The following is a 25,284-nucleotide window of genomic DNA, read 5'->3' as shown; positions in this document are numbered from 1 at the left end:
GGGCGCAGAAAATCCAACAGTCGCGTCTCATCTGACAATGTCAGTACAAAATATACCCTCGCTGGCACGTACCTACAACAATATGAAAGCGCTTCGTGCCCCTAGGCTCGGAAGTACTTGAAAAAAAGCCTGAAGGTCTTCTTCGTAGATATATATTGCGCTACCAGACGTTATAACATGGTGATATTGGTTTGGCATTGCACCAAAAGTAAGCAGGCTGAGATCCTGCGTACCCCCCCTCCCCTGCAAGCACAAGCGTCGAAGTGAAATCATTGATAAGCCTCTGACCGGTCACAGTTACCTGGAAATGTGCGCTTCCTGTGACACGCCTTGGGGCTTCGAGGAGGTTGATATAAGCCTACAGCACAGCCTTGTGGCAACTTACTACTTCTCTGTACTCACACATGCTACATAAGTTTTGCATATCGTGCAAAGTTCATGACCTTTCTAGTGAATTTTCAGTCGCAGACTGCAGACGAGTCTATCATCTCCCCGAATGAACGGAGCTCCACGACATGAAATCCTTCCCCATATCTGTTCAGCGGTGGTGGAAGCGGAGAATCAGAGCGCGACAAGATACCAGGCGCAAACACGAGTTGATTCTCACGGCGCAGCCTACCACCTCTAACAGTAATCGCTATGAGAATCGGAACACATTCATATCGCAAGTAGATGCGACACCACAACCGGCGACACCAACGACATTAGTCACAGCGCATAAAAGTGACCTACCAGCCCAGCAGACCAATCCGGAGCCTTACAGTCCTGTACCTCAGATAGACCCGGTCAGATGGGCTGAAAAGTATCAGGACATCCACGACGAACTAAACGAAAGGTTTGATAGGGGAGAAATATTTCCCGATAGCGAGGTCCAATCCTTCTGGCGAAAGCACAAGCATTTCTACGCAGGTCAAAGATGGTATATTCATTTCTGTGCTTCCGTCAATTATATCACCCCGTACCTGAAGATTTTGATGATACTTACCCTCTGCAAATACTCAGATTGGGACAGCCTACCGCGAGTCTTTAACGAGAACATGCAGCGGTCGGATGAGTATTTGCCATTTAACAAAGAGGCTTTAAACCAACCTCATTTCCTCAGAGCACATGCAGTTCCATTTTACAAGTTCCAGTGGGCATTTTGTCCTTTGGTCATAACGCGGTTTCATGAGGAGATCCATCTTGGTCAAGGGTTTTGCAGCCCGTTACCTTTCACCCAAGCCAGTGAAAAAATCGGCGAGGGAGCTACCGCCTCGGTCACGAAGGAGGTGATCGCTGCTGGACATTTGAAGTACAGTGATGGAACACTTGTTACTTTCACCAGAAAGGTTAGTGGTCTCCTATAACCTTTCTACTTCTTTTCAGATTCTTATTGACTATTTTCGTAGCCGTACGCCGTGGCGTGTAAGAACATTATGGCCAAAGACGTTCTTTACGAAGAGATTCAGAACCTCAAAAAGCTTCGACGAAGCTTGAGCAAGCATGACCACATTTTGGTCAATTTTGCCATCCTTGTAGAGGATCATCCTGTCCATACGAAATGGTACAGAATATTGTACGATCTGGCTGATTTCGATCTGAATTATTTTCTTTCGAAGAGCCCAGCTGACTCTAGGACAACGCGTCGAGGCTGTTCGCCTTTTGGACGGAACAACTCTCATCTCTATGGATCGATGGACCTCATCGACCAATGCAAAAGCATCGCCGATGCACTCGACTTTCTACACAATGGGCTTTATGATAGTGCGATGCTAAGTCGCTCACATAACGATTTGACGCCTGAGAATATCCTCGTATTCGTCCCCGATGAACCTACGCCTACTCACCGCTACCCTGTGGGCAAGTGGAAAATCACAGACTTCGGAATTTCTCGTATCAAGCCGAAACGGGACAGTCCAAAGGCGGGATCCAGTGTACTGTCATATGAGAGACTCAATGAGGACCTTCAAGGCCAACCAGACTCTCTCAGACGTCCAATGAGCAGGACTCCCTCGCCCGTATCTGCGCACTCCGGATCGCCTAGGAGGGCAACACATATGAGTCACCCAGACCAGCACGACAGAGCGCTATATTTAGACTCGGGGACTGCACTATCTGTCCAGACTCAAATTCCTGGACGCAAGACTTCACCCAAACGCGGGAAAGGTACCTTTACCGCACCCGAACTGGATCGGCTGGGCGCCCAAGGGCAGAATCCAATCCATGCTCGTAGGGCAGACATATGGTCACTCGGCTGTATCCTTATCGAGGTCGTCACTTTCGCCGTCGACCCAGCACTCATCGAAGAACTTCGCCAAGTCGCGAGAGGTGACGACACAGAAGGGCCCTCGTTCCACAGCAGAAGCCCGTCGAACTACGGTGAGATCAAGCCTTCAATTGTGAAGTGGTTGAATCTTCTACCCACAAGATGTGAGGCACCGAGGCAACAATGGGTTGTAGAATGCAAGGATCTCATTCTCGCAATCTTGACAAAGGATCCCGGAAAACGGCCGCTGGCATCAGATATACGCGAGGAACTCGAAGCAATCCGATCGAGACAGAGGCTTCGGGAGTCGAAATCGACCCAAGAGACGAGCTTTCGGGTTTCATTCGTGCCACCGCCCCAGAACCATCACCCACCCAGTCCACCCTCATCGCCACCAGTATCAGAATTCTCCACGTCGTCTTTACAGCGGCAAATGTCCAACTCCAGTGCTTCTCGAAGAAGCGTTAGTGGTCTTGCCGGCATTCCAGCCACTGTGTCCGAACTCAAGGCCTCTTGAAAGTGGTCTCACTTGACACTGTCCTATTTCTCTTTATACTCTCATAAGACCTTCCTATTATTATAATTTGAAAGTTTGCTTTAGGCCGTATGTTGATATTACACGGTATGACATAGTAGTAATACACCATCCCATTTTGAATTACTTACTTTGCATAAGGCGTTTCCTGTAGCCAATGTAGAAGACCGTCAAGATGAATGCATTTACTCGTCACTAGGTAGCCTCCAGAACATGTAGCATGAGCCAGAAAAAAGCTGGCCTAGACCTCAAAAAGCATCAATGGATAAGTAGTGTCCATATCATTGCGTACTAGATATCCTAATCGAGCTACGGCGTGTATGGATGGAAAGTGCTACGTGATAAACTAGGAGATAGAGGGTATGCTTCTCTGAATGCTCGTAATTTATAGTAATCCTGCCTTATGTATATGCTCCTCAAATAGGATGTATAGAACAAGATCGAGTCGTTCGAGCCATATATGCACCACCACACCAGCTCCGTCAACAACGCCGTCCCCTCCCCTCCACCGCCCTCACACCCGAGAATAAATCACCGCTCGCCCCTCCTCGGCGCCCAATTCTTCAACCACGTCCTCGCGCCATCTATACTGCCCATCTCCGCCTCAAGCGCAGCAACACACCACTCCTCCGCATAGCCCGCCTTCGCATCCACACCCGGCTCAGCCGCAATCATCTCCGCCATCACCCTCCTCTTCTGACTGCCCTCATCAACGCAGAAATGCAGCGGCGTGCTCCACTCCCCCGCGCCTACCAGGAGGCCCTCCAGATACGGCCTCACGAGCGGGACGCCGTCCTTCATACTGACCGCCTTATCCACCCCAGTCGCCGTCTTCCTGCCCGTCCGACACATCTGGTTCGCGCACCAGGCCTTCCCACACCCGGTCATGAGCTGGCCGAGATAGCGCCTCTCGACCCGTCGTCTGAGCGCCTTGCCCTCGGGATCATGCAGTCCCGCGTACAGCGGGCTATAGCAAATACTGCATAGGCCCATATCATTACCCGGGCCTTGGCCCTGGCGCGTGCCGGCACGCGTGTCGCCGGCTTTGTTGACCCCGTCCAGCGTGCGGCCGCAGAGCAGATTGCGGCAGAGCCGCGGCACGGGCCGGGCCGAACGCTCGAAGTCGTGGTGGCGCATGTGAGTGGCCATGTCGCGCAGGCGCACAATCTTGTTGCAGAGATGGCATTCCGTTGTGCGGGCGCCGTCGGCGACTTCGTGCGGGGTGAGGCCGGAGATGAGGACTTCAGCGTCTGGGGGCTGGGTGGGGTCGCCTTCTTGTGGGACTTCGAGGTGGCAGAATTGGCAGAGGATGAGCTTGCCCGGGCACTCTGTGACGCGGTGGTGTGCGAGTTCGGGGAGGGTGGTGAAGGGGAGGGAGCAGGAGGGGCAGGTTGTTGGGGTGTGGTAGAGGGCGTCGTGCTTTGATTTGCTTAGGGGGGTATTGCCGAAGCTGGAGTCGTGCGGGCAGTGCCAGTGAGCGGCGTATTCGGGGGAGCGCTTTTGGAAGACTTGAGCGCAGCCGCGCGGGCAGAGGATGTTGTTGCGGAGACAGAAGTTCTGGTGGAGGAAGAGAGAAGTCTTGGGGACATAGCGATTGCAGTTGTCGCATTTAACATCATTGGGGTCGTGTTGTGATTCTTCTTGTGCGCTATTTGTCTTATTGCTATCGTGGACGCTAGCAATAGGAGAGGCTCGTAGGGTGAATGCTTTTGGCGAGAGCGACTCATTTATAGAACCTGGCGTTCCAGCCGAGTAGGCTAATACGCTGATGCGTAGAGACTCAGCATTTTCCAGCTCCACATTCGTCGGTTGAATGCTGACGATCTTTGGATAAGTTGAGGAAACCTCTGCAAAAACATGCTCGTCTTCTCTCGGTCTGGCTCGTTGCCTGGTCGAAAACGGGCTGACGAAAAGATCAAGTTCGTCGTCGTCGTTATTGGGTATGAGCTGGATCTCCAAGCCCTGGGAGCGATCCCACGAATTCAGATCATAATCAACGTACTCTCCTTCCAAGACTTGCCCACTGACCGTCTGCATGAACGGTAATTCTCCACCAGGCGAACTACCATCCGCACTCCCCGGTGCCTTGTGTAACTTCGCGGCAATTCTTCTCAACGTCTCTCTAGCCTGCTCTTCGTCCAGTGCCTCAATATCCACCTCCAGGTCCGTATCAACTATGCAGATTGCATCGCTCTCCGGCTTAAACCCATCCACAAGAAACCTAAACTCTTCACTCTTACCCCTGCTATTCGGCACCGGTACCACCAACTCGTCACCGTTCGTCAAAGTAGTGAAATTAGATCGGAGATGTTGCTCTAGCAGCGCCTTCCAGTCCTCGACATCGTATCCTGCCTCAAGGGGTCGTAGCTTCACATAAGTTCCTTTCGGAAGTTGCTGTACAGAAACTGTTAATGTTTCAGTGTGGGCCGTATGATCCCCATCCTCACTGAACCCATTTGTCATCTGTGAATCCTCATTGTGCGCAGGATCCGAGTATCCCAACCGGTCGCGAAGATATTTGCTCAACACTACTGTCTCCTCCTCCGCCGAGAACTCCCGTATGCCCGCATAGATTATACGCCCACTATCGGGATTGACAAGCCTGAAAGTGAGCGGATGTGGTAGTTGTGGTTGTCGGTCTTGGTAAGGCGCTCGCGCATATCTTTCGGCCGCAAACACGTAGGGATTCGAAGGGTCGAAGTTGGTCGTGTTCGTACGGATCTCGGCGTCAGAAGATACAACAGGAGCTGCTGCGATCAGCTGTTCGAGCGCAGATGGAGGAAGGAGAATCTTATCGCCGGGTAGCTTCGCAGTTCGGGAGGTGCTGGAATCGACAACGTACTTCGTGGACCACTTCAGGGATACACCTGGGCTTGAGGTCATGTTCTATGTGGCGCACTTGTGGGCGAGAAACTCGCAGACGGAGACTTGTAAGGTGTTACGGTGGAGGTCTCATACGTAGTGTCGGATATCATGGTAGGTCTGAAGAGTTGCGCAGCACAAGTACCTATCTTAATCTCAAGCGCTGACAATTGCAGTTCACGCACATGGTTTCGGGAAGCATCTACGCGTGGCGTCATCTCTAACTCTGTGCCCACGCGCTGACTAAATTAGTAACAGCGGCCAGGGTCCAGGCTAAGATAATGAGCTAGAGGAGGACCATTAGTCTGGGGACATATCAGGCATATTTCAGGCAGCAAAGTGTCCCCAGATCAATGCTCCGTAGGCTCATCTGGAACATAAGAGCCGAGTGATCATAGTAAGTGCACCTGATGTTTAGCTGCATACAATCTCGCGAGTATTTATGGCTTTGTGAATATTCTTTTGATATCATATCCAAAGTTGTGGAGATTGTGCTCTTCACCGTAGTGCTTGTAGCATGTAAACCCAATACGCCTTCGCAATGCAGCTTTTACCTCGTTTTTCCGTCTTGTACTTACATGTCTATCGATGTCTCCCTCTGAAATAGTCATATCCGCCTTCATGATCTAGAGTCTGGTATGGTGACGATCTGCCTTGACCGGATCCCGCAGTGTGTGGCTCCGCCGTACCCATCGGCGCCGCCCCTCTCAGAGCCTCATAGCTCTCACTGTACTGACTATTCAACGTCGTCGTGCTTCGTCCCGCGTGCAATCCGACTTGTTCCCACGCACCTCTCTTTCCAGGTCCGGGACTCGCCCCTCTCAGTGCGGGCGTGACGTGATATCCTGCGGGATACGTCGTACCTTGCTCCTCGCCCGGTGTCAACACCCGCTCAGGGGTATGAGTTTTATCAGACATATGCGAGTTGACCGAAACGTTCCGCGAATGTGTCGCGGATGAATCACCAGAATATAAACGACCAGGCGTGTCAGGCCGGATCATATCAGTTGGTCGACCATACATTTCACCCTCACCGCCGTGTTCTTGTGCGAACTCGGCGCGGTCTTTGAAATGCTCGAAGTCCAACTGAGACTCTTTGACAAGCTCAAAGGGATGATGATCAGACAATTTTCCTGGTCGGCCGGCAGACATGCGGTTCATGGTCATGCTGTCCGAATAGCCGCCGATATTTGTGTCATTGATGTCGGAGTTCAAGCGGCCACCATAGATTTGTGTGAGCATGTGTCGGGCTTTTTCATGGACCATCGGCTTCATGAGTTTGCGATATAGCGCTGGGTGACCGAAGCGGACAGCGACACGGTCTCGATCGCGGGACGGCTTGTCCGGTAGCCCGGCGGATTCTTTGTCTTTCTTATTGCCTTTGCTGTACCAATAGATTTGATCGTCAAAGGCCCAGTGACAATAGAACTTGAAGCCGATGATCAGGAATGGGAGTGGTGCCATAGCGGGCAACATTTGCCAGACCAGGGTTTCGCCTGCCTTAGCCGCAACCATGAGGGCAATAAAAACATTGGCGAGGAGGAGCGCAAATATGAAGCGATTGAACAGGATGCGCCAGTATTGTCCCCCGGATTCGGTTTTAGTGACGAAAACGTACATCAAGAGGTATTTCTTCAGCACAAAGTCAATAGTGAAATAGAGACAGGTGACTGGTAGAACAATTGGCTGAAATGCCGCGAAACACAGAGCGACTGTCGTGTAAAAGAGGAAATAGTTGTAGTACGAAGCGTAGTCGAATGGAGGAGGAGCAGTTGATTCAATGAGTTCTCGTGGCGTGGGGTGTGTAAATTTCCGTAGGAGTGATCCCCAAGCCAGGTTGACGATCTGTGACAAATCGATAGCGGCTCCAAGGTTGCGCTGCAGCAGCCAGTTCACCCAAAATGGACTGACGGTGGAGAATGTGTCCATAATCTTCCTCAAGGGCTCAGCCTCATCAAGAGCTTGACTCCAAGACATGTGCTCCTTCTTCCTCTTGTTGATGAGAAAAGTGACGAGGCCCCAGACAGACGAGAAAAATGAGAAGACGATGAGGTTGTTGAAGACGAAGAAGGCGTACAACTTGTGAATGACATGACGCTCACGAGAGGTTTTCGAGACATCACCAGCGCGAGCTGACAGTCTCCTGAAGATTGTTGGAAGAAAAAAATAGAATAGGGAGGTCAGCGCAGGAGCTGCCACACCCTGTACGGCGGCCCATCCGTTCTGATGAGCTTCGAGCTCTGTTTGGAACGCTGGCCAGACTCGGCCAAGCTTGCTTAGATCAGTCAAGAACACGGCGATCAGAGCATTAGGGACTATCCAGGCAATAGTGAGAAGTGCGACCCATAGATTGTTGATGATTCTGCGATAACGTCGAAGAGAAGGGCCCATGCCCAAGTTTTTCCATAGGAGATCTGATGGTTTAGGTGACAGTCGCAGTCTTGCTCCCTTTGGCTTCTTTCCTTTTGCGGCATGAGCAAGGACATGGGCTTCGTCAATGGTTTTGTAGCTCGCGAATCCGTACGACATTGGATTACGGTTATCGACGGACTCTCTTTGCATCCGGATCTCGCCTTCCAGACTTTCGATACGATTTGTGAGGTATTCTATTGCGTCGACTTTCTGATTAGGAGGATGTGATTTGTCCTTCTTAGAGGGTTTGCATAGTGGTCGGGTGGCCGGGAGGCGGTCGGGATCCACGAGATACTTTGCCAAAACTTTCTCCAATTGCCGGACAGCTTTCTCGTGCTCCTCCAACTTCTCTGGGATTTCCTTTACGTTTCTTGCAATGGTAGTCCGGGGTAAGCTCGACGTGGCTTTGACCGAATCAACAAGACTGATTACACCATCGTCATTGCGCAGGCTCTGGGGAATATCGGTGACAAGAATCGTCCTAGAGTGCAAACTGTTCTGGTACTCTGGACTGTCAAAATACTTTCGTCGCAGGCGCGCAACAGCACGATAGTTCCACCATAAGAATGGGCAGACTATTGCAGTCAGGCAATATCCAATAGCCACAAAGCCCCAGAACGGAGCCCCAAACATGTACTGTGGCGTCAGGCGATATATTGTCGAGATCTGCGAGCTGAACGCATCTGCAGTCTGCTTCCCACCCACGACGTTGACTGGAATGATTATGGCACAGCCAATAATCGTCAGAACGATGAACATGTTCCGACACATTCTTGTAAACCGTAGAAATAGCGTAGCATCAAAGCCAATCTTCTCTATTAGCTCCTCCTCTGTTGTTTTCCAGACTGGTTTGATCCAGGCGAAGGGTCCTTTTCCCAGTACGGGGGGTGCATGTTTTGCATCCGCATGCTTGAGCTTTGGAGCATACACAACGGTGTTGTAGGGTCGTATGAAGCAGAAGAGGAGTGCGATGGCGACGGTAACACCCAAAGAGGTGGCAAGAGATACGAGGAGAGCATCTTGTTGAAGCTGTTATGGCAAGCACGTTAGTGACCGTCTTAGTTGGCAGAGCAGGTGTAGCCGACCTCACTATTAAAGGGATTTGCGATGAGAGACAGGAACTCATCTGTTGTAGACGTCTCACGCGCTTCAAGCACAGCTCGAACTCGGGACATTGCAGCGGACGTATGCGAGTGGGCGTTCGTTGTGATGCCGTCGGAGAATGTGGTGCTGTCTCAGAATGGAGCAAAGAAACTAGTAGAACATGGTACGATTGCAGGGAGAGCAAGTCGTAGGGATGAGGGAACCAAGCCGAGTGAACAAAAAACACAATGAAACAAATCGAGAATGTGTGAATAGAGAGGAGTGGTGGAAAAGCGAAGAAAGAGAAGAAGTCAGGGCGTGTTTCGTGAATGGCAGAAGACAAGAGAAGCTCGCAATGAATGAATGAGAGGCATGTTATGATGGATGAGTCTTCGATGTTCCAGAATCTTATCGGGGTGATCGGCAAAGGACCAGCAAGAGCCAGCAGAGTGCATAGCTAATACTGTTGTAGCTGGCATGACGACCAAAAAAAAACCTTCAACAGGATTTCCAGCCAGTAATCGAACGACTTTGTGTTTTCATGGTGGTTTGGCGCGTGCAGGGGACCGCGTGTCGCCAATTGGATCGGCGGCGCCGTTTGAAAAAGACCCCTGGTGTGTCGGCTCAACAGGCGCCAGCGGGCAAAAGACAGCGGGTACCAGCACACTTGGTCTACATACTGTGTAATACTGCCTAGTGCGTGCCTACACAGCTACTACCGACTGCTCGTGCTCGGCTGCTGCTCGCTGCAATTTGCCTGGCCGGGGGTGCCTGGAGCCGCCTGGCTTAATTACATAGTACCTAGTACCTTAGTTACCAACCTTGGCATATGACGGGATGTATAGTCTAATAGGCCGCACCCGACAGCAGTGTCGTCCAAGAATAGCCAGCGTCTACATAGTGGTGCTCACTTTGTAGAGACCCAATGAAGAGTTTGATGCTCACTGCCGCAATCAATGAGCACCGCTTATTCTCTTCCTCTGTCCATGAGACTCTGACGGAAATTGTCTCATATACGTACAGTACTGTGACGATAAGCAAGGATTGCAACTTGCCACCTGGTTCTGGTGACACACACTCAATACCACATCCCGGCACTCCATAAATATATATATATACCAGGCATGGATACCCACAGCCTATTGCGTCACCCATCCTGACCTCCCCGAGGTCCTTCCATCCCTCCAGCCTTTCAAGCAAAATAGAACACCTCCTCCAACTCTCTCCACCATCCCCCCTCCACGCTACTCCGCGCTCCTGTCGGGCTAACCTGCATCGCATCCGTCATCTCCCACCACTCCTGTACCGTTTTGTTCTCCGCCATGGCCTTCATGTCTGCGTCCCAGTCCGTGCCTGTCCACTTGAAAGCCGCGAACAAGATGTTCGTCTTGGAGTCGTAGTATATGGAGTAGTCGTGGATGTTGCAGGCGTGGATCTGCGCAAGGACGGCGGGCCAGACCGCGGCGTGACAGGCCTTGTAGGCTTTCAGCGAGTCGGGCTTGAGGTGTACGTATTGTCCGATGCGTTTGGTCTGCGGAGTCGTCATGATGCTTGACTTTGGCGTTTGTGTAGTGGCTTCAGGTGTTGGAAGAGCGATGATGAGCGTGTTCAACTGACGTGTGGACCTCAGTTGTTTATATCCAACCAAGCATGTGAGCTTTCGGGACCTATTGCACCGAAATGGAAATTCGATGCTCTGACCCCGCTCCATGCCATCAACACGTATTTAAATCGCAAAGCATATTGAAGGTATTTCCAGGCTATTTGTATCTGCTCTGTTGACGTATACCATGGTCTGTTATATATCTGCACACCTCATCAATTCTCCAATTTAGACACGGAGGGCCTTCCTTTCGATAAGACGAAACTTTTAAATCCCCAAGGAAGTAGAAAACGCCAGGGGCTCATATGCAGGTAACTGAGCCATGATGCGAACAAAACATATGTACAATGGTATCAAAGGAAATGATGATGGCTAGGGAATTTTAGCGACCGGAGCGTTCTCTCGTTTGCTTGCGGCGTTCCTTCTCTTTCACTGTGAACTGTTAGCATTTGATCTAGTGATCGGCATGAACGATATGAACCATACCTTCATCATAAACCAAGAATTCGTGCAACCCGCTACCTGCTGGTACCATTGGCAACACGGGTACCTTCTGATCTGTTACAATCTCGAGGATAGCCGGTCCTTCGCCGCTCTCAAACAGCAGCCACTTCAGTTTCGCCTCTAGATCCGCTGGCTTGATACATCGGTCTGCTTTCACGCCCATCGCTTCGCCCAGCTTGACAAAATCGGCATTCCGTTGATGGGTATGCGAGAAACGATCCTTGAAGAAGAGAGACTGCCATTGAGTGACCATACCCTGCTCTTCGTTGTTGAGAATGATCACCTTGACGCCAACGTTGAACTCTGCCGCCGTGCTCAGTTCTGTGAGTGTCATGCTAAATGATGCATCGCCATCGACGTCAACCACCAGGCACTCCGGACGTGCGACCTTCGCACCAATAGCAGCAGGGAGACCGAAGCCCATAGTACCTGCTCCACCAGACGTGATCATGCTTCGCGGATGTGTCCATCGGAAGTGTTGTGCCACCCACATCTGGTGCTGTCCAACACCAGTTGCGATGAGAGTTTTGTCTTTGATCGGGTCTGTCAATTCAGACAGCTTGACCATTACAGTTTGTGGCTTAATAAGACCATTCTCACCCTCCTTCTCGTATGCCCAAGGAAAGCGTTCTTTCCAGGCTTTGATCTGACCGAACCATTCCGGGCGTTCTTTCACTTCGTTGACGTATGGCAGCATTGAAGCAAGGTTAGTCGCGACATCTCCCTCGACAGCTTGGGTAGCTTGTACGACCTTATTTATGTTCTTTGGCATGATCTCAAAGTGTATGATGCCACCGCGGCCTTCTGCAGCAGCAGCGCGCGCCTGTGGAGCGAACTTCGCGATGCTTCCCGTAATGCGGTCGTCAAAACGTGCACCGAGAGCGATAATCAGATCGGCTTCCTGCATAGCCATGTTGGCGTACGCCGAGCCGTGCATTCCGAGCATATGCAGTGACTTCTCATCATTCTCGTTGAAGCCTCCAAGACCTTGAAGAGTGGTGGTCACTGGTATTTGGGCTTTGTCTGAAAGCTCTTTCAAGAGCTCTGGACCGCCAGCAGCCTGAACAATACCCTGGCCAGCGTAGATGACGGGCTTCTTGGCAATATTCAAAAGATTGGCCGACCGCCTAATGGCACCGTCAAGCTGGTTCTTGCCCAGCTCGCGGGCAGCTGTGGTGGCAGCACTGGGATGCGTTGGAAGACTGCTGGTCATGGGTATTGGCCTGTTCAAGGTACCTCCAGTAACATCCTTCGGAAGGTCGACAAGAACGGGCCCGGGCCGACCACTGGTTGCGATTTCGAAAGCTTCGTTGATTCTCCGTGGCAGCTCAGCAATGTTCTTTACCAGAACGTTCCACTTCGTACAAGCTCTTGAGATACCAATCATATCAGCTTCCTGGAAAGCATCCGATCCGATGGCCGCGGTGACGACCTGTCCGGTAAGAACGACCATCGGTGTTCCGTCCATGAGAGCATCCATCATTGGCGTAACAGTATTCGTAGCACCGGGACCAGATGTTACGAGAACAACACCGGGCTTTCCAGATGCACGTGCATAACCTTCCGCCATGTGCCCAGCCCCTTGTTCGTGTCTCGGAAGAATGAAATCGAAATGTTCTGAATTGTAAATAGCATCAAACACAGGTAGGATGGCTCCTCCAGGGTAACCAACTGAGTGATGCGATTAGCAATCGTAGCCAAGATGGTGCCTGTCAATTTACTCACAGACATGTTTCACGTCATGTCGACGCATCATCTCATGTACAATCTCACCACCAGTCATTCCTACGAAAGAATGATCCATCTCTGGCTGCCGGTACGGCTTAAGCGGTTGCACACCTCTGATACCGGAATCTTCGCGGTTGAACGCGGGACTTGGTCGTGCTCTCGAGGGCGCCGGTTGGGCCTGAGTACTCTGAGTACGCTTCGTGGTCTCATTGGACAGAGTCGATGTGGCTGTTTGTGTTTTTCTGGAGTATGGCGAAACAGCAGGACGAGAGGCGGAAGAGGAGAAAGCGCGGGCACGAGCCAACGAAGGCACAATTGCCTTCGAGGTTGCTTTGGAGTACATGGCGCAGAAAGGGCTTACGATTTGATCGTACTCGTAGGGTGCGATGTAGGATTTGCCGCAAGCTCTGGGCGGTCCGTTCTGCAAAGACTGCAGCGAAGACGAGGGTTAGACTAGTGACGAAAACCTCGGAAGCTGATGAATGAGAGGAACCCAAGTCGAATTATGCAAACGTATAATTGTCTTTGAGTGTCGACAAAGGCTTGAAGGAGGATACGGGTGAGAGGAGAGTGGAGAGGGGCTGACAGATGTAGTCACGACGAATTGGAGGTGAGTCAAAGTTAAGAATCTGGATTGCCTCTCACTTGGCCTCCCCGTGCCGACAAAAACATGTGGAAGAGAAAGTAGAATTGGTCTGAGCGGTCTCTAGCAAAAGCGGCGTGAGGCTAGTGTCTGAGTGGCCAATCAAAGACCGAGATTTGCTTCTGACACCCCGCCGCTTGAAGCTGTTCAGCGACATCGGCTGCAGCATCGCCCAGCATCATAGGTATTAGATGGCGAAGCACTAGGCAGAGTCTGGGGAAGGTGATGCAATGTCTGATTCGCCAACTAATACCAAGACTTGCCAGCGCTCTCATCTCCGTATTATGTACACCTCACATCTGCTTCTCCGCATCAGCACCAAGCCATGAGTACTGACAGAGGCCATGGACACAATCCTTCCCACGATGAGCGCAGGAGAGGTATGTTCTAATCTGTCAGGAGGAGTCTTTTACCTACTCCTTCAGACTTACTGCCCTGCCTTGCACAACCTTGAGTTGCCGTTCATTGACCTGATCTACTAGTGGCCATGCCGCGAAGGACCACTCTAGGACCACTTGATGCAGACACAGACGAGTATGCATTATTTGATATCCCGTCAACTCAGCTCTATGATGACTGACTGACTGACTGTTGATCTAGTCCGCTGGCCGGCTCGACCATAGACACCTCCGCTCCCCGCTTCTCACAGCCCGAGCCAATATCTCGAAGTCAGATAGCTTCACCAGCACAAGACTCGACCACTCCGACCTCTGCCCTCGACGATGTCCCCTCTAAAGACCTCTCCTTCCTCCTCGATCCTTCAATATACCATCCGCTCCCCACCTCCGCAGTCCCACAACCTTTCCTCAACTCCCTGAATGCCTCCGATATCAACGATTCCCTCACAACCCTCCTCTCCCGAGGCCAATACCGCCTCGCAGCTCTCCATTGCGCCCGCGAACTATGCGCCATTCGCGATCCTACTTCCGTCACAACCATCCTGAATCTTTTCCACACCCGCCTCGCTTGCCTCACACTTCTCTCTCATCACGACCTCGCCGCAACCGAGTCAAAAGCCCTGGGTGACCTCACCTCATCCTTCTACCGCCACCCCGTGTCGGGCACTCATTACGTCCCATGGTCCCTCCGCGTCCTATGCATCCGACTCACTGCCCTCGGATACTCGGAATGGCGCAAAGGCATCATGGGATACTACGAGCTGGCCCGCGAGGCACGCTCCGAAATCGCACGCGCATCCGCTACACACAATGACAACGCAGCGACTGAAGAATGGAGCGCGCGCCTCAGAGAACTCGGCGTGCTGACCGCAAATCTCCTCGTGGAAATGGGCGACCTAGAAGCCGCGGCCGAACACCTGGCTTCACTTCCAGGCTACACCGATGCAGAAGACGCCGAAGCAGTCCGATTGCGTACCTACGAAGCCCTCCTCTGGCTTCGCGTTGGCGATATTGCAGCCGCACGCCGCACACTGCCTGCCTCCCAGCCCCCATCACACTTGACAGCACTCCTACAAATCTCCGACGATGACTTTGATTCAGCGCTGTCTACACTACAAGCCCTGCGTAAGTCACATTCCAAAGATCCAATGATAGGACAAAATCTTGCGGTTTGCCGTTTGTATGTCGGCCAAATGTCTGCGGCGCGGGAGGTACTCGAGGACCTTGTGGACCAGGGTCATGCATTTCATACACTGACCTTCAATCTTGCGACACTATACGAACTAAGCACAGAGAGGGCGAGGGAGAAGAAGGGCGCGCTAGCAGATAGGGTTGCAGGGAGGAAGCCCAGAGATCAGGAGAGCTGGGAAAGGGCAAATGTTGACTTTAAACTCTAAGAGACGAGGCTGAGGTCTTAACGGACTAGATCAGAGAAAACTGCTCATTTGGTCTGTTTATACAGACTATGGTTACTGACGTACATAGACAATCGCGAGGCGATCTATGGCTCTTTGGCGTGCAGGAGCAGCCAGAGGTGCATCAATTTGTTCCGCTGACCAATTTTGGTAAAGTGCCAGATATAAGATCTATCCAAGTAGTCACATCATAGGTAGGAATACTAAATCCCACCCATCCACAACAGCTATCTCACAAGATTCGAAGGATATATTGTTCTCGCCACATCTACCGAACGTCACTACACGTATGCGTATAACAGTGCGGATTTTGTATCGTGTTCCCAAGCTTGCGTTTATTCATCACCCACCATGCTGTGTCTGTATCGTAGACAAGATAGTAATATTCGTCAAACATCCAAGCCCCTCCGTTGCTTTCCTGTTAGATTCAAATAGAGTGATGTTGTGCTTTCGCTCCTTACAGGGCGTTATGGTATCAAGCGAGCTCAGTTTCAAGTGGTATGGCGAGCGCGCAGAAAGCCTCCTGAAAGCAATGCGATAAAATTCCTTTGCCCTGCGACTTCAGTATTGATGCTGCGGTAAGTAGAATGAAGTGGAGTGTTCCTTTCTTCCGGGAGGTGCAATCGTTGCATGCTCAAAGCTCTTCGTCTTCGTCCATGTCGCCATCGTCCCGCGGTTTTCCTGTTACGCCTTTTGCAGTGGGCTCTTTATTCTCGAACTTGCTGAACAGACTCTTCCGGACACTCTCTTCAAATCCCGGTAAGCTAGCTCTCTGTTTTTTGAATGGCGATCCGACGAGGGCCTCTGGTGGTACGTCGCTGGGTGGTAGAGATGGCGTAGGTGCCCCTGAGTTTGGCGCTGACGATGACGTTGTCGTGCTTGTAGGTGCTGGAACAGATGTAGACTTTGGTGACAATGATCCCTTTCGAGCTGGTTCTGGTTGGGTGGCCATATTTGCGGTTGGAGGAGGTGGTGGTGGTGGCGGCTGTGCGACTGGTTCGGCAGAGTGTTGACGTTTTAGCTGCTCTGTATTAGCGATTGTCATGCGATCGGGTCTCTCGGTCGACTACCTTAATCTTTCGTACACCTTCCGCAAGTTCGCCCTGCTTGAGAGCGTCATCTGGTGATAATAGACCTTTCTCTTCCGTAATGTCTTCGTAGTCTTCTTCGTTCCTCCTATCATCTTCATCATCTGCGTCGCTATCCATAGCATCCTCGTCGTCCTTTTTCTTGCCCTTCCTAGGGAAACCTTTCGTGGGCGACGTTGCTGCTCCGTCACGATAACCTGCAAATCCTTTTGTACCAGTGCTGGTGAGAGGTTTCAGGTTACCAAGGTCAATACCAGTAGACCGGCGCTTCAACGGTACAGGTGCTTTCTTCTCATCAGTAGCGAGGATGCCCATCTTGCGGAGTTGTTCTGCACACAAAATCAGCTGATATTGAAGCCCAAAAATGTTCAAGACTCACTCTCGCCCCTATACAAGAAGGTGAATACTGCATATGGCTTATCTGGCGGGTCGATACCAGTCACGGTCTGCGTGCTGATCGACTTAGGGTCCAAAGTCTTTGGTTTTGCAAAGCTTGTCGTGTGATCGACATCGGCATCGCCTCCACTATTGCCGTTTTGACCCGCGTTCTCATCGTCGTCATGAGCGTCGAATTGGGGAGAGTACTCTCCTCGTTTGATTTCACCCGAAGCTAGCACTCTGAATAGAGCCACCTTGATTTGCCCGGCTGCTTCGGGCTCGGGCGGTTCGTCTTCTGAATCCGAATCGCTGGTTAATAGGCCTTCGTCACCAGAAAGACTTTCTACCGGTGCATCTTTGTTGTCTCCATAGCGCAGTACGCCATTTTTTTGGAGGGGTTTCTTCCCTTTTACATCAACCTCGTCGTCTGAAGCTGCAGCGTCCTTCTTCAGGCGCTTCTTCTCCAGTCGTTGCTTCCTGCGCTCTATACGTGCGGCAATATCCTTGCCTTCGAGGTCAAGCCCGTTCAGCCAGCGTTCTAAGCCTACTTCCCGAAACAAGAATTCTCGTTCTGCCAGGCCTCCGCCCTCCGAGTCTGGTACGCTCACCCATCTTGAATTGACCCAGGTCTCTTCGCCGCGCCGTAGTAAAGTTGCGACCTCTTCTTTTGCCCTTCCGTCAAAATATATGTAGGCCGCAATAGTCTCGTTGGGCGACTGTGTCAGAGGAGTGTAAGGACCTATTACAGGACCATATTTGCCGCGATCCTTTCCAAATCCAGGTAAACTACCCACAATTCTGGGGCGCGGATAAGGATCGTCGGCTGTAGCCTTCGGTGCCGAGTATGGAACATTGAGACCTGGTGTGAGGAGCGTGATCGAGATCGCAAATGTCGACTGCTCTGGTTTGTTCGACCCGGGTGGGATCTTAGCGGGAGGAACAGGTATATACGACGTGATGCGGGAGAATCTATTCTGCCTCTGAATCGAATATTCTGACAGAGGTCCATCCGGTGTATGAATGCTCACGGCCAACCCTTGGAAGCACGGCATTGCGATCGTAGTGGGGGAGGTCTAAACTGGTGGGCGAACGGCGAAAGGCGGAAGGTAGAAGCGAATTCGCCTAATTCCTACGGGTCCAGGTGAGTGTGATAGAAATATAAGTCTTCATCCAAGACTTAAAAATGTTACTTCAACGACCTCGGCCGGTGTGTTGATTTTATGCCGACGATCGAGAGCTTCCCAGCTGAGGTGGAGAGCGAGAAGTGGGACTGTGGCTCAGTGATTGATCAAGGCAGAAGGACAACGGACGCGTTACTTCACGTCGATGCTGATCGTGAATAGTAGAGCATTTCAAGTGAAGGTTGAGAGAGCTTGAGCATGTAAGACAAGTCTGCGCGTGAACAGGGTGAACGGTGCAAGTAGTCCAGGACAGGGAGTTTTGTGACCGTGACGAGTGGGTGGTGGTGGAAGCTCCTCGTGAACTCAACCTCGCTCACGCTAGTCTGTTTACAGTGCCAAGCCCCCCACGTCTGCTTATCGTACGCGCTCCATATAATTATATCTTTGTTTACTTCCAACGAACAATTCGCTGTACACTCAGGTGAATGCATCTTTGTTCTAAACTATGTCATGGACTCCGACGATTCATCGACCAGATACTTCGACATACAGCCTCGCACACCCAGTCCATTTCCAGCCACGCAGCGCTGAGGTATTCATTCATCAACTTCAGAATATATTACCTTGGCGAGCAAAGTCTGGTATCACAGGGGCGAACTTCGCGACCTTAACACTTGTTTTCGCCTCCAAAGTCGAGATTCAGATATATATGGATCTTGGTTTCTGACAACTCCTCCGCTCTTACCCGAAATCTATCCAAAGAGTGCTGTAAGGCGAATCATGAATATAACAAAGAAATGCCAAAATCATCTTATGAACTTCGACGAAGAGATACACGCTGTCCAGGCTAGTTCGACCAACCCGAATAGATTTCATAATTATTGAAAGTCGACTTTCGAAATCACTCAGGTCACTTTACTTTGGCTTAAAATGCGACAAGATTAGCGAAATTGACTGGAACCGCTGAATTAATGGGTATGTTTGAAGAACTGACTACTATGTATCCTCACTATGACATCCTCACTGCGCATATTCGCCGAGCAAGTGTATATATTCCGTGGCTATGCAAGTTTTCCCACAGAAGTATCATGAGCAACTCGCATCCATTCATGCCCTCTGTGGTTATCTTCACTGCGTACGTAGGCGATCTGATGCCTTATTTCCGCCCTGGACTGCGTCCCTTCTCGACACTGATGTCTAACTGGAACAACGAATCCCATAGGCTTTTAGTCGCTTGGGGGCGCTGTTTACTCGGTGATCCCGCATGTGGGCCTGCTGGTGTTTTCGGCGGTGATGCAGAGGGTGTTCTGGTAGGTGGTTTGGAGGGTGATGCAGTGGTTGCTTGCACTGGAACGGGCGTGGTGAAATTCGGGGGGGATGGAGGTCTAGAAGCGGGGGGAGGTGGGATCGTTGGCGAGAAGATCGGATTCTATGGTTCAACATGTTAGTGTGCGAAATACGCAGAGAAGCGTCAGAAAAACGAGCCTCACGGCGACAGATTGTGAGGAAGACAACTCGATTCAATGGCGTCGATATACAAAGGTTTGTGGCTCATTCAAATACACACAGACAAAAACGATAAAGGTATAGAACGCGATGAGGCTGTTGTGATAGAACAAATCGACTGTCAGGGACCCCAAAGTAAATCTTTTCGCACCTCGTCAGTCACAATCGTATTAAGATTCGCATCTCGCTCCGCGGTCGCTCCCTCCTGTCCGGTTCGTCCGAGTCCACTTCCGCCGGCGACCGGATTCCCCGTCGCTAATCCTTCTGTCGAAGTCCTCCCTTTGAGCGCGCTCACACCGACGATACTCTTGCGCGATGAATTCGCACTACTACGGCGAGAATCAAGACTCTTGTTCAGTGTGCGACTTGCGTCGTTCCCACTGCCGGTCTTGCTCTTAACGCGAATACTGCCTTTTGCATCGACGTGCGCTGACGCGACAGTGCTCTTCCCTAGGCCCGGCGTGCTGGGCGCGCCGCTTTTTTCCTCAGCCGCCTCGACAAAGTTCCAACGCAGACCGTCGGAGAGCTCGAATGGATTATCGTCTTCGTAGCTCGCTCCACCCGTCGAGCGTTCGTCCATACTGAGTCCGTCGGCGCCGCGCATAGATGCCGAGTTGAGCGTTTTGCTGAGATCAACGACGCGCTCCTCGATCTTCGATATGCGTGCAACAAGCCATTCGCGATTACGAAGGCGATGATTGTCATGCTCGCGAAGAAAGTAGTGGGGGGCACCGACATTGAATGCGGCCCAAGGTCGATTTGCCTGGTCGCGGGTGGGCAGGAAAAGCGCAAGATCACCATCCTTGAAGGAGCGGAAAGCGATTTTGTCGTGGGCGTCGGAGGCAGCGCGGTGGGCTTTGTCGCGATAGGCACGGGCTTCCTTTTGCCATTTGCGGGCGGTGTGCTCAAAGTCTTTCATGCGCTTGAGGACGGCGTCGTGGAAGGTATCCAAGCTGAAGCGATTGATAGAAGCGAGGAGGTCGGCGTAGTTAGCACCTTCTATAGGGGGTGGTTCGCTTTCGAGCCATTTGAGCAATGTAGAGTCGGTGGGAGTGTATGTCAGATGTTGAGAGGCTGTTGCGCCGGTTGGTGGAGATGATGTTAAGCTTGCATTTGGATCAGGTAGGACGGTGCTATTACCTGTTTTGGAGATTCGTTGGACGACCATTCTTTCCTCGGGGTAGCTGATTGCATATCCGAGGGTCTCGAGAAGACGAAGGAGGCGCTCATTTCGTGCAAAGATCCGCTGTATGAGATACTTCACATGTAGTGATCGTTCTTGGAGCGTGCTCGAGTCGTTCTCCGAGATTTTTCGTAACTCGTTGTTCTTCTTTTGCATAGAAAGTAGCTCGACATCAAGGCTGTTGATATGCGACCTTGCCTCAGTAAGTTCGGTTGTTATCTTCTGCACTTTAGTCTCTTCTTCCTCTACACGCTTCCGAAGCACTTCAGAGCCTGTTTCCCTGTCTTCGAATTTAGACCTTAGCTCATGGAGCTGTCGACCTTCCCCTTCGAGTTCGGACTCGAGAGATTTAATCTGTGCCTCCTTCAAGCTTAACTGGTATTCAAATTTACGGACTGCGCTGTCATGCTCTTGGGTTTTTGCCGCTAGATCAGCTTCACGTGTGCTGTTATCAGACCGCAACGCCATCGCCTCAGACTTCGCGGTCTGGACAGCCGACTCCAAGTCCCTGACATGATCGATTGTCCTTTGCGCTACACTCTCAAGATGTTCAACGATGATCGTGAGCTCGAAGGGGGGGTATCCATCCGGTGCTAGATGCTTGTACACGCTACAAAGGATCTCTTTGAGTCCTGCCTCCGCTTCGTCCCGTTTCGCAATGTCCTGCTCGAGTTGACGCACTTGATCTTGTGAGTGTCGAGCATCGTTCGCAGCTTCTTTCCGCGCATGTTCGAGTTGTTCCATGAGCCTTTGCATTCGAGTCTCGTTGCCGTGTTGTTCGTTGTCACGACTGCCAAGGATCCGGTCCAACTCATCTTCAAGCTCCTCGATCTTGAACTTTTGCCTCGATATCTCTCCTTCCAAGGATCGACGCTCGTTGGAAAAGTCCTTCTGTTGATCTTCCATGTTCTCCATGATATCGTGCTTGAGGGAGTTAGCTTCTGCAAGCTGTTGTTGTAAATTTTTCGCAGAGAGTTCTTTCGCGGCTATGTCATTTTCTAGAGAGATGCGAGTATCTTTTTCTAAAGCAAGCTCACCTTCTAGCTGCAATAGACGACGCTGAAGGGCCTTCTCTTCACCTCCACGTTGTGTTGAAGGTCGTCGAGAAGACATTGATGAGCGTCGAGACAGATTGTCCTGCAACCTTAGTGACACACCTATGTTTGCATCAGGCGTTGACAAGTCCGGACTTGGAGTTGGATGGAATGCACTGCCCAGAGAGAGGCGAGGTGTGTGATTCTGTTGATGTACCAAGCCCTCCAGCTTGCGAATTCGACTCCTTGATCCCTTCAGCTCTTCCTCGAGTTTCGAATTACTCTCTCGAAGGACGCGTATTTCGTCATCTCCACGAAGCATCAACGATCCTTTACCGATGGAAGCTTCATGCACACTGCCAGATTTTACACCCTTGGCTCGCTTCATCTGCTGCTTGGTAGGTCGGTCTATCTCCTTGAAGGCCTGGCTCAGTGCTTGGATGGTCGATTCTTGGCCCTTCGTGCCCATCAATAGATCGATGTAGGATCGGAAAGCTTCATGAGTTACAGATGGCCAAGTTTGTTCTCGTCCACGAATATTGACTTCAAACCCGGGGGCTTTATCTTGGAAAGCTTCAACGTTTATGAAATCACTGATGGTCTTGAGCCACTTCCTCCTGCGACGCTCCTCTTCCTCTTGATAGCCCGCCATCTCCTCTGCGAGGACCGAAGAATCGTGTTTCATCTTGTCGGACCAGTCGTGTCTACGTATTGCTTCCAGCTGTAGCGATCCGTATACATACGGTAGCTTCGAGACGATCGCTAATGATTCGAGAGCGTCACGCCCTTCCGCCGGGATCTCAAGTGACTTTAGATCTTCTTCAACCTTGATAATCAAGGAATCAATCGTGGCTATACTTCGCATACTCTCTACACCACTCTGGACAGCAGCATTTTTGTGTTCTATTGCTCGTATTAAATGATTGCTCATTTCGATCGTGCATTCGTGAATACCGGGGAGATAGTTGCGAGTATGTAGAAGGGCCATCTTGGACACCTGTGTCACAGTAGATTTAATGATCGAGATCCCAAGGACGTGTTCATAATCTGACACAACCTTCTTGACTATGGTCTCAATCTCCTGGAATAGGCGAGAAGGCTCTTGCTCATCAGTGGATGACTGACTTTGGCCTTGGGATAAGGCACTTATGAGACTACTGTAATCAGCCGATATTTTTTCAACAGCCCCTGATATTCCTTCTACCCGCTTCTTGAAACTAGTTGAGACATTCTGGCTCAAGGCGGCGGAGTTCCTGACCGCTGAGATGTCGACGAAGTCCGTGAGATTCCCTTGGTTGACATACGAGTCAGTGTGGTCCTGCAGACGATCGGTGGCTCCAAGAGATATGAAACGCTTGAATTCTCTTTTGGCAGGAATAATTTTGAGCTGAGACAGGTCCCTCTCCAGATTCCGAAGGTTTTCCTCTTGCTCTTTAGTAACATCCTCGAACCAAGCACGAGCCTCAGCAAACTGAGCCTCAAGCCTTTTTATGCGGGAGTCGCGGTTCCCAGTGGCCAGCTGTACACCCCTTTTGACGATCGCAAGTTCCGCGGAGAACTTATTTGCATCCTTGACCATGGTCCGATTTGCCTCTAGCAAATTTACCGCCCAGTCCTTCCGTGTTTTGAACAAATTCTGCCATGATTTGAGATCCGTATGGTTTGATATATCAGATGGAGCTTCATCCGGTTCAAAGAGATCGGGTACGAGAGCAGGGCTTGGGATTGGTTGGCTGTCTGAGAAGAGAGAGCGATCGAACGCAAATATCTCCTTCTGTCCGCACTGTTAGCTTTGATCAGTGATAATGAAACACTCGCTTACTTCTGTAAGAAGCGCTTGTAGCTTTACTTGTTTTGCGCGAGTCGTGAGGAGGAGGAGATTCTGTTTTGGTATCGCAGTACGCTGCGATAACCATGCAGTCAAGGCTTCAAGCGAGTTGAAAGATACAGGATCGGCGTCGAGCCGTTGGCCTGTATGAGTTACGTAGACCTGTAGCGACATCCCCAGCTCCGCTCTCTGGGGCTGTGTCGCATGTCCCCAAAGAGAACGTGAGTCCTGTGTGATGCGAGATCTTGAAGATGTGGAGCTGCCCGCGATGATGGAACTGGGTTCTAGTGGACGGTGCCAAGGCGGCCGCCGTTCCATGGCCAGGGTCCTACAGCTTTATCGTAAAGCTTGAAGACGCGTATATGAGATGTACAACAAGAATTTGAGAGAATGTCAGAGAATATTTGGAGTTGAGAAATGGATGAACCCAAATTGCCCTCTCATAACGGCTTCTCCGATGAGTCAAGGTCCTACAAAGATCTCACACAAACGCCTAACAACGATGCGCTTGTGCTATCGGAGCGCGAAAGACAGGCACTCAGCCTATGGGATCAAACAGAAGAGTTGCGAATAGAGTCCGCTCTGCTTGAGATGCGACTGTCAGGTGCGTTCCAATCTGCCTCACCTTCTCCACTAAATGCTCACGTTGGTTTATTAGGACAGATACCAGAGCCTTCAAATGTGTCAGATGATGTCTTAGAGCAACGCCTGATCTCCGTCGAACGCGAGGCTCTCGCGGCGCGCTCAAGATATCTACTGCGCAACAAGATTGTTCATAGTGTTCTCGTGACAGACCCGGTTATCAAAGCAGTACATGGCGGACCCAATACTTCTACTGTAGAAAGGTGAAAGTGATCCATGCGCAATGAACGCCATACTAACACCTATATAGGAGGTTGTTCCCTGTGATCAATGAGAGGGATATCTTGTCCATGATTCACGGTTCGCTCGCTTCACAAACAGTGTTAACGACATCATATGTGGCTTCTGCCGAGCGGGATTACGCCTTTCTTATGCAGGAAAACCGAACGATCGCCCAAGAACTGCTGGGCCTTGCCAATGATCTCAAAGCCCAGGTCCCTGACGAGATTCAAGACGCAGGTCTTCGAAAACAAGCTATGGAGGCACAAGCAGAATTACTCTCTGCGCGTAAGCGTTGGCGTGTGATGAAGAGTGTTGTAGCGGCAATGATAGTTGGTAGTGGTATCAACTGGGCAGATAGTGAGGCCATGACAGCTCTTGTACTTGATGATGAAGGGGAACTTGGGTGACGGATATCATGCCTCATTCCGTCAACCAAAAAGTTACGCTCTGTGGCCTCACGGGGATCGAGCCCAATCTCAACGATGAACACAACGTCGCGCCTCGCTACTGTATCGTGGATGCATATTGTCACTCCGATTAGAGCCTGGCGTTTTCGAGCATTCCGAGACTTACGAAATGATCTCACAGTCACCTATTGACGTCTCGTCGGATAAAGTATATTTTGGGCATTTTGCTGCAACCTGCAAGTCAGCCGATTGCTTAGATAAAGGCGGTTGGATCCAAAGAATACGCTTGAAATAATTTACCAGAAAGCCTAAAAAGATCGAGTGCTCCTTGTGAACATCAAGTAAAGAGTATTTGTGATTACTACAAACATATCGTTATATCAATCTCTCGCCCTTCACCAATGCTGCAAAGTTCCAGCACGTAGTGAAGAGTTTATTTAGTAAGGT

General features: G+C 50.9%; 8 protein-coding genes across 8 annotated transcripts; 3 read left to right on the top strand and 5 right to left on the bottom strand.

The window, feature by feature from the left end:
- The first annotated feature begins 190 nt into the window (after positions 1–190).
- Positions 191–2,085, top strand: EJ05DRAFT_249774 (uncharacterized protein). Its single transcript, XM_033740147.1, has 3 exons — positions 191–1,328; positions 1,389–1,555; positions 1,630–2,085. The coding sequence occupies exons 1-3, from the start codon at positions 516–518 to the stop codon at positions 1,739–1,741; spliced, it is 1,092 nt and encodes a 363-aa protein (XP_033603460.1). The 5' UTR covers positions 191–515; the 3' UTR covers positions 1,742–2,085.
- A 3,963-nt stretch (positions 2,086–6,048) lies between these two features.
- Positions 6,049–9,616, bottom strand: EJ05DRAFT_449292 (DUF221-domain-containing protein). Its single transcript, XM_033742330.1, has 2 exons — positions 9,140–9,616; positions 6,049–9,083 (listed from the first exon to the last, which is right to left on the bottom strand). Exons 1-2 carry the CDS (start codon positions 9,227–9,229, stop codon positions 6,225–6,227), a joined length of 2,949 nt encoding a protein of 982 aa, XP_033603459.1. The 5' UTR covers positions 9,230–9,616; the 3' UTR covers positions 6,049–6,224.
- A 713-nt stretch (positions 9,617–10,329) lies between these two features.
- On the bottom strand, positions 10,330–10,683 carry EJ05DRAFT_497577 (rhamnose mutarotase; the record flags this gene model as incomplete). The annotated part of the gene is made up of 1 exon (XM_033746550.1): positions 10,330–10,683. One exon carries the CDS (start codon positions 10,681–10,683, stop codon positions 10,330–10,332), a length of 354 nt encoding a protein of 117 aa, XP_033603458.1.
- Positions 10,684–10,985: 302 nt separating this feature from the next.
- EJ05DRAFT_249692 (acetolactate synthase) lies at positions 10,986–13,454 on the bottom strand. Its single transcript, XM_033740146.1, has 3 exons — positions 12,970–13,454; positions 11,227–12,915; positions 10,986–11,172 (listed from the first exon to the last, which is right to left on the bottom strand). Exons 1-3 carry the CDS (start codon positions 13,313–13,315, stop codon positions 11,123–11,125), a joined length of 2,085 nt encoding a protein of 694 aa, XP_033603457.1. The 5' UTR covers positions 13,316–13,454; the 3' UTR covers positions 10,986–11,122.
- A 386-nt stretch (positions 13,455–13,840) lies between these two features.
- Positions 13,841–15,844, top strand: EJ05DRAFT_449284 (uncharacterized protein). The gene is made up of 3 exons (XM_033742329.1): positions 13,841–13,995; positions 14,098–14,149; positions 14,216–15,844. The coding sequence occupies exons 1-3, from the start codon at positions 13,941–13,943 to the stop codon at positions 15,408–15,410; spliced, it is 1,302 nt and encodes a 433-aa protein (XP_033603456.1). The 5' UTR covers positions 13,841–13,940; the 3' UTR covers positions 15,411–15,844.
- A 218-nt stretch (positions 15,845–16,062) lies between these two features.
- Positions 16,063–17,946, bottom strand: EJ05DRAFT_491840 (uncharacterized protein; the record flags this gene model as incomplete). Its single annotated transcript, XM_033746005.1, has 3 exons — positions 16,063–16,332; positions 16,499–16,845; positions 16,896–17,946. The coding sequence occupies 3 exons, from the start codon at positions 17,944–17,946 to the stop codon at positions 16,063–16,065; spliced, it is 1,668 nt and encodes a 555-aa protein (XP_033603455.1).
- A 1,696-nt stretch (positions 17,947–19,642) lies between these two features.
- On the bottom strand, positions 19,643–23,740 carry EJ05DRAFT_435379 (uncharacterized protein; the record flags this gene model as incomplete). Its single annotated transcript, XM_033741694.1, has 2 exons — positions 19,643–23,512; positions 23,561–23,740. The coding sequence occupies 2 exons, from the start codon at positions 23,738–23,740 to the stop codon at positions 19,643–19,645; spliced, it is 4,050 nt and encodes a 1,349-aa protein (XP_033603454.1).
- A 172-nt stretch (positions 23,741–23,912) lies between these two features.
- EJ05DRAFT_535868 (uncharacterized protein) lies at positions 23,913–25,160 on the top strand. The gene is made up of 3 exons (XM_033749274.1): positions 23,913–24,170; positions 24,225–24,411; positions 24,459–25,160. The coding sequence occupies exons 1-3, from the start codon at positions 23,984–23,986 to the stop codon at positions 24,835–24,837; spliced, it is 753 nt and encodes a 250-aa protein (XP_033603453.1). The 5' UTR covers positions 23,913–23,983; the 3' UTR covers positions 24,838–25,160.
- Positions 25,161–25,284: the final 124 nt, after the last annotated feature.

This window comes from Pseudovirgaria hyperparasitica (assembly GCF_010093815.1).
Source record: "Pseudovirgaria hyperparasitica strain CBS 121739 unplaced genomic scaffold EJ05scaffold_3, whole genome shotgun sequence".
Lineage (NCBI taxonomy): Eukaryota > Fungi > Ascomycota > Dothideomycetes > Acrospermales > Acrospermaceae > Pseudovirgaria > Pseudovirgaria hyperparasitica.
Note: the sequence above shows the minus strand (reverse complement) of the source record. Positions and strands in the feature narration are given on the sequence as shown.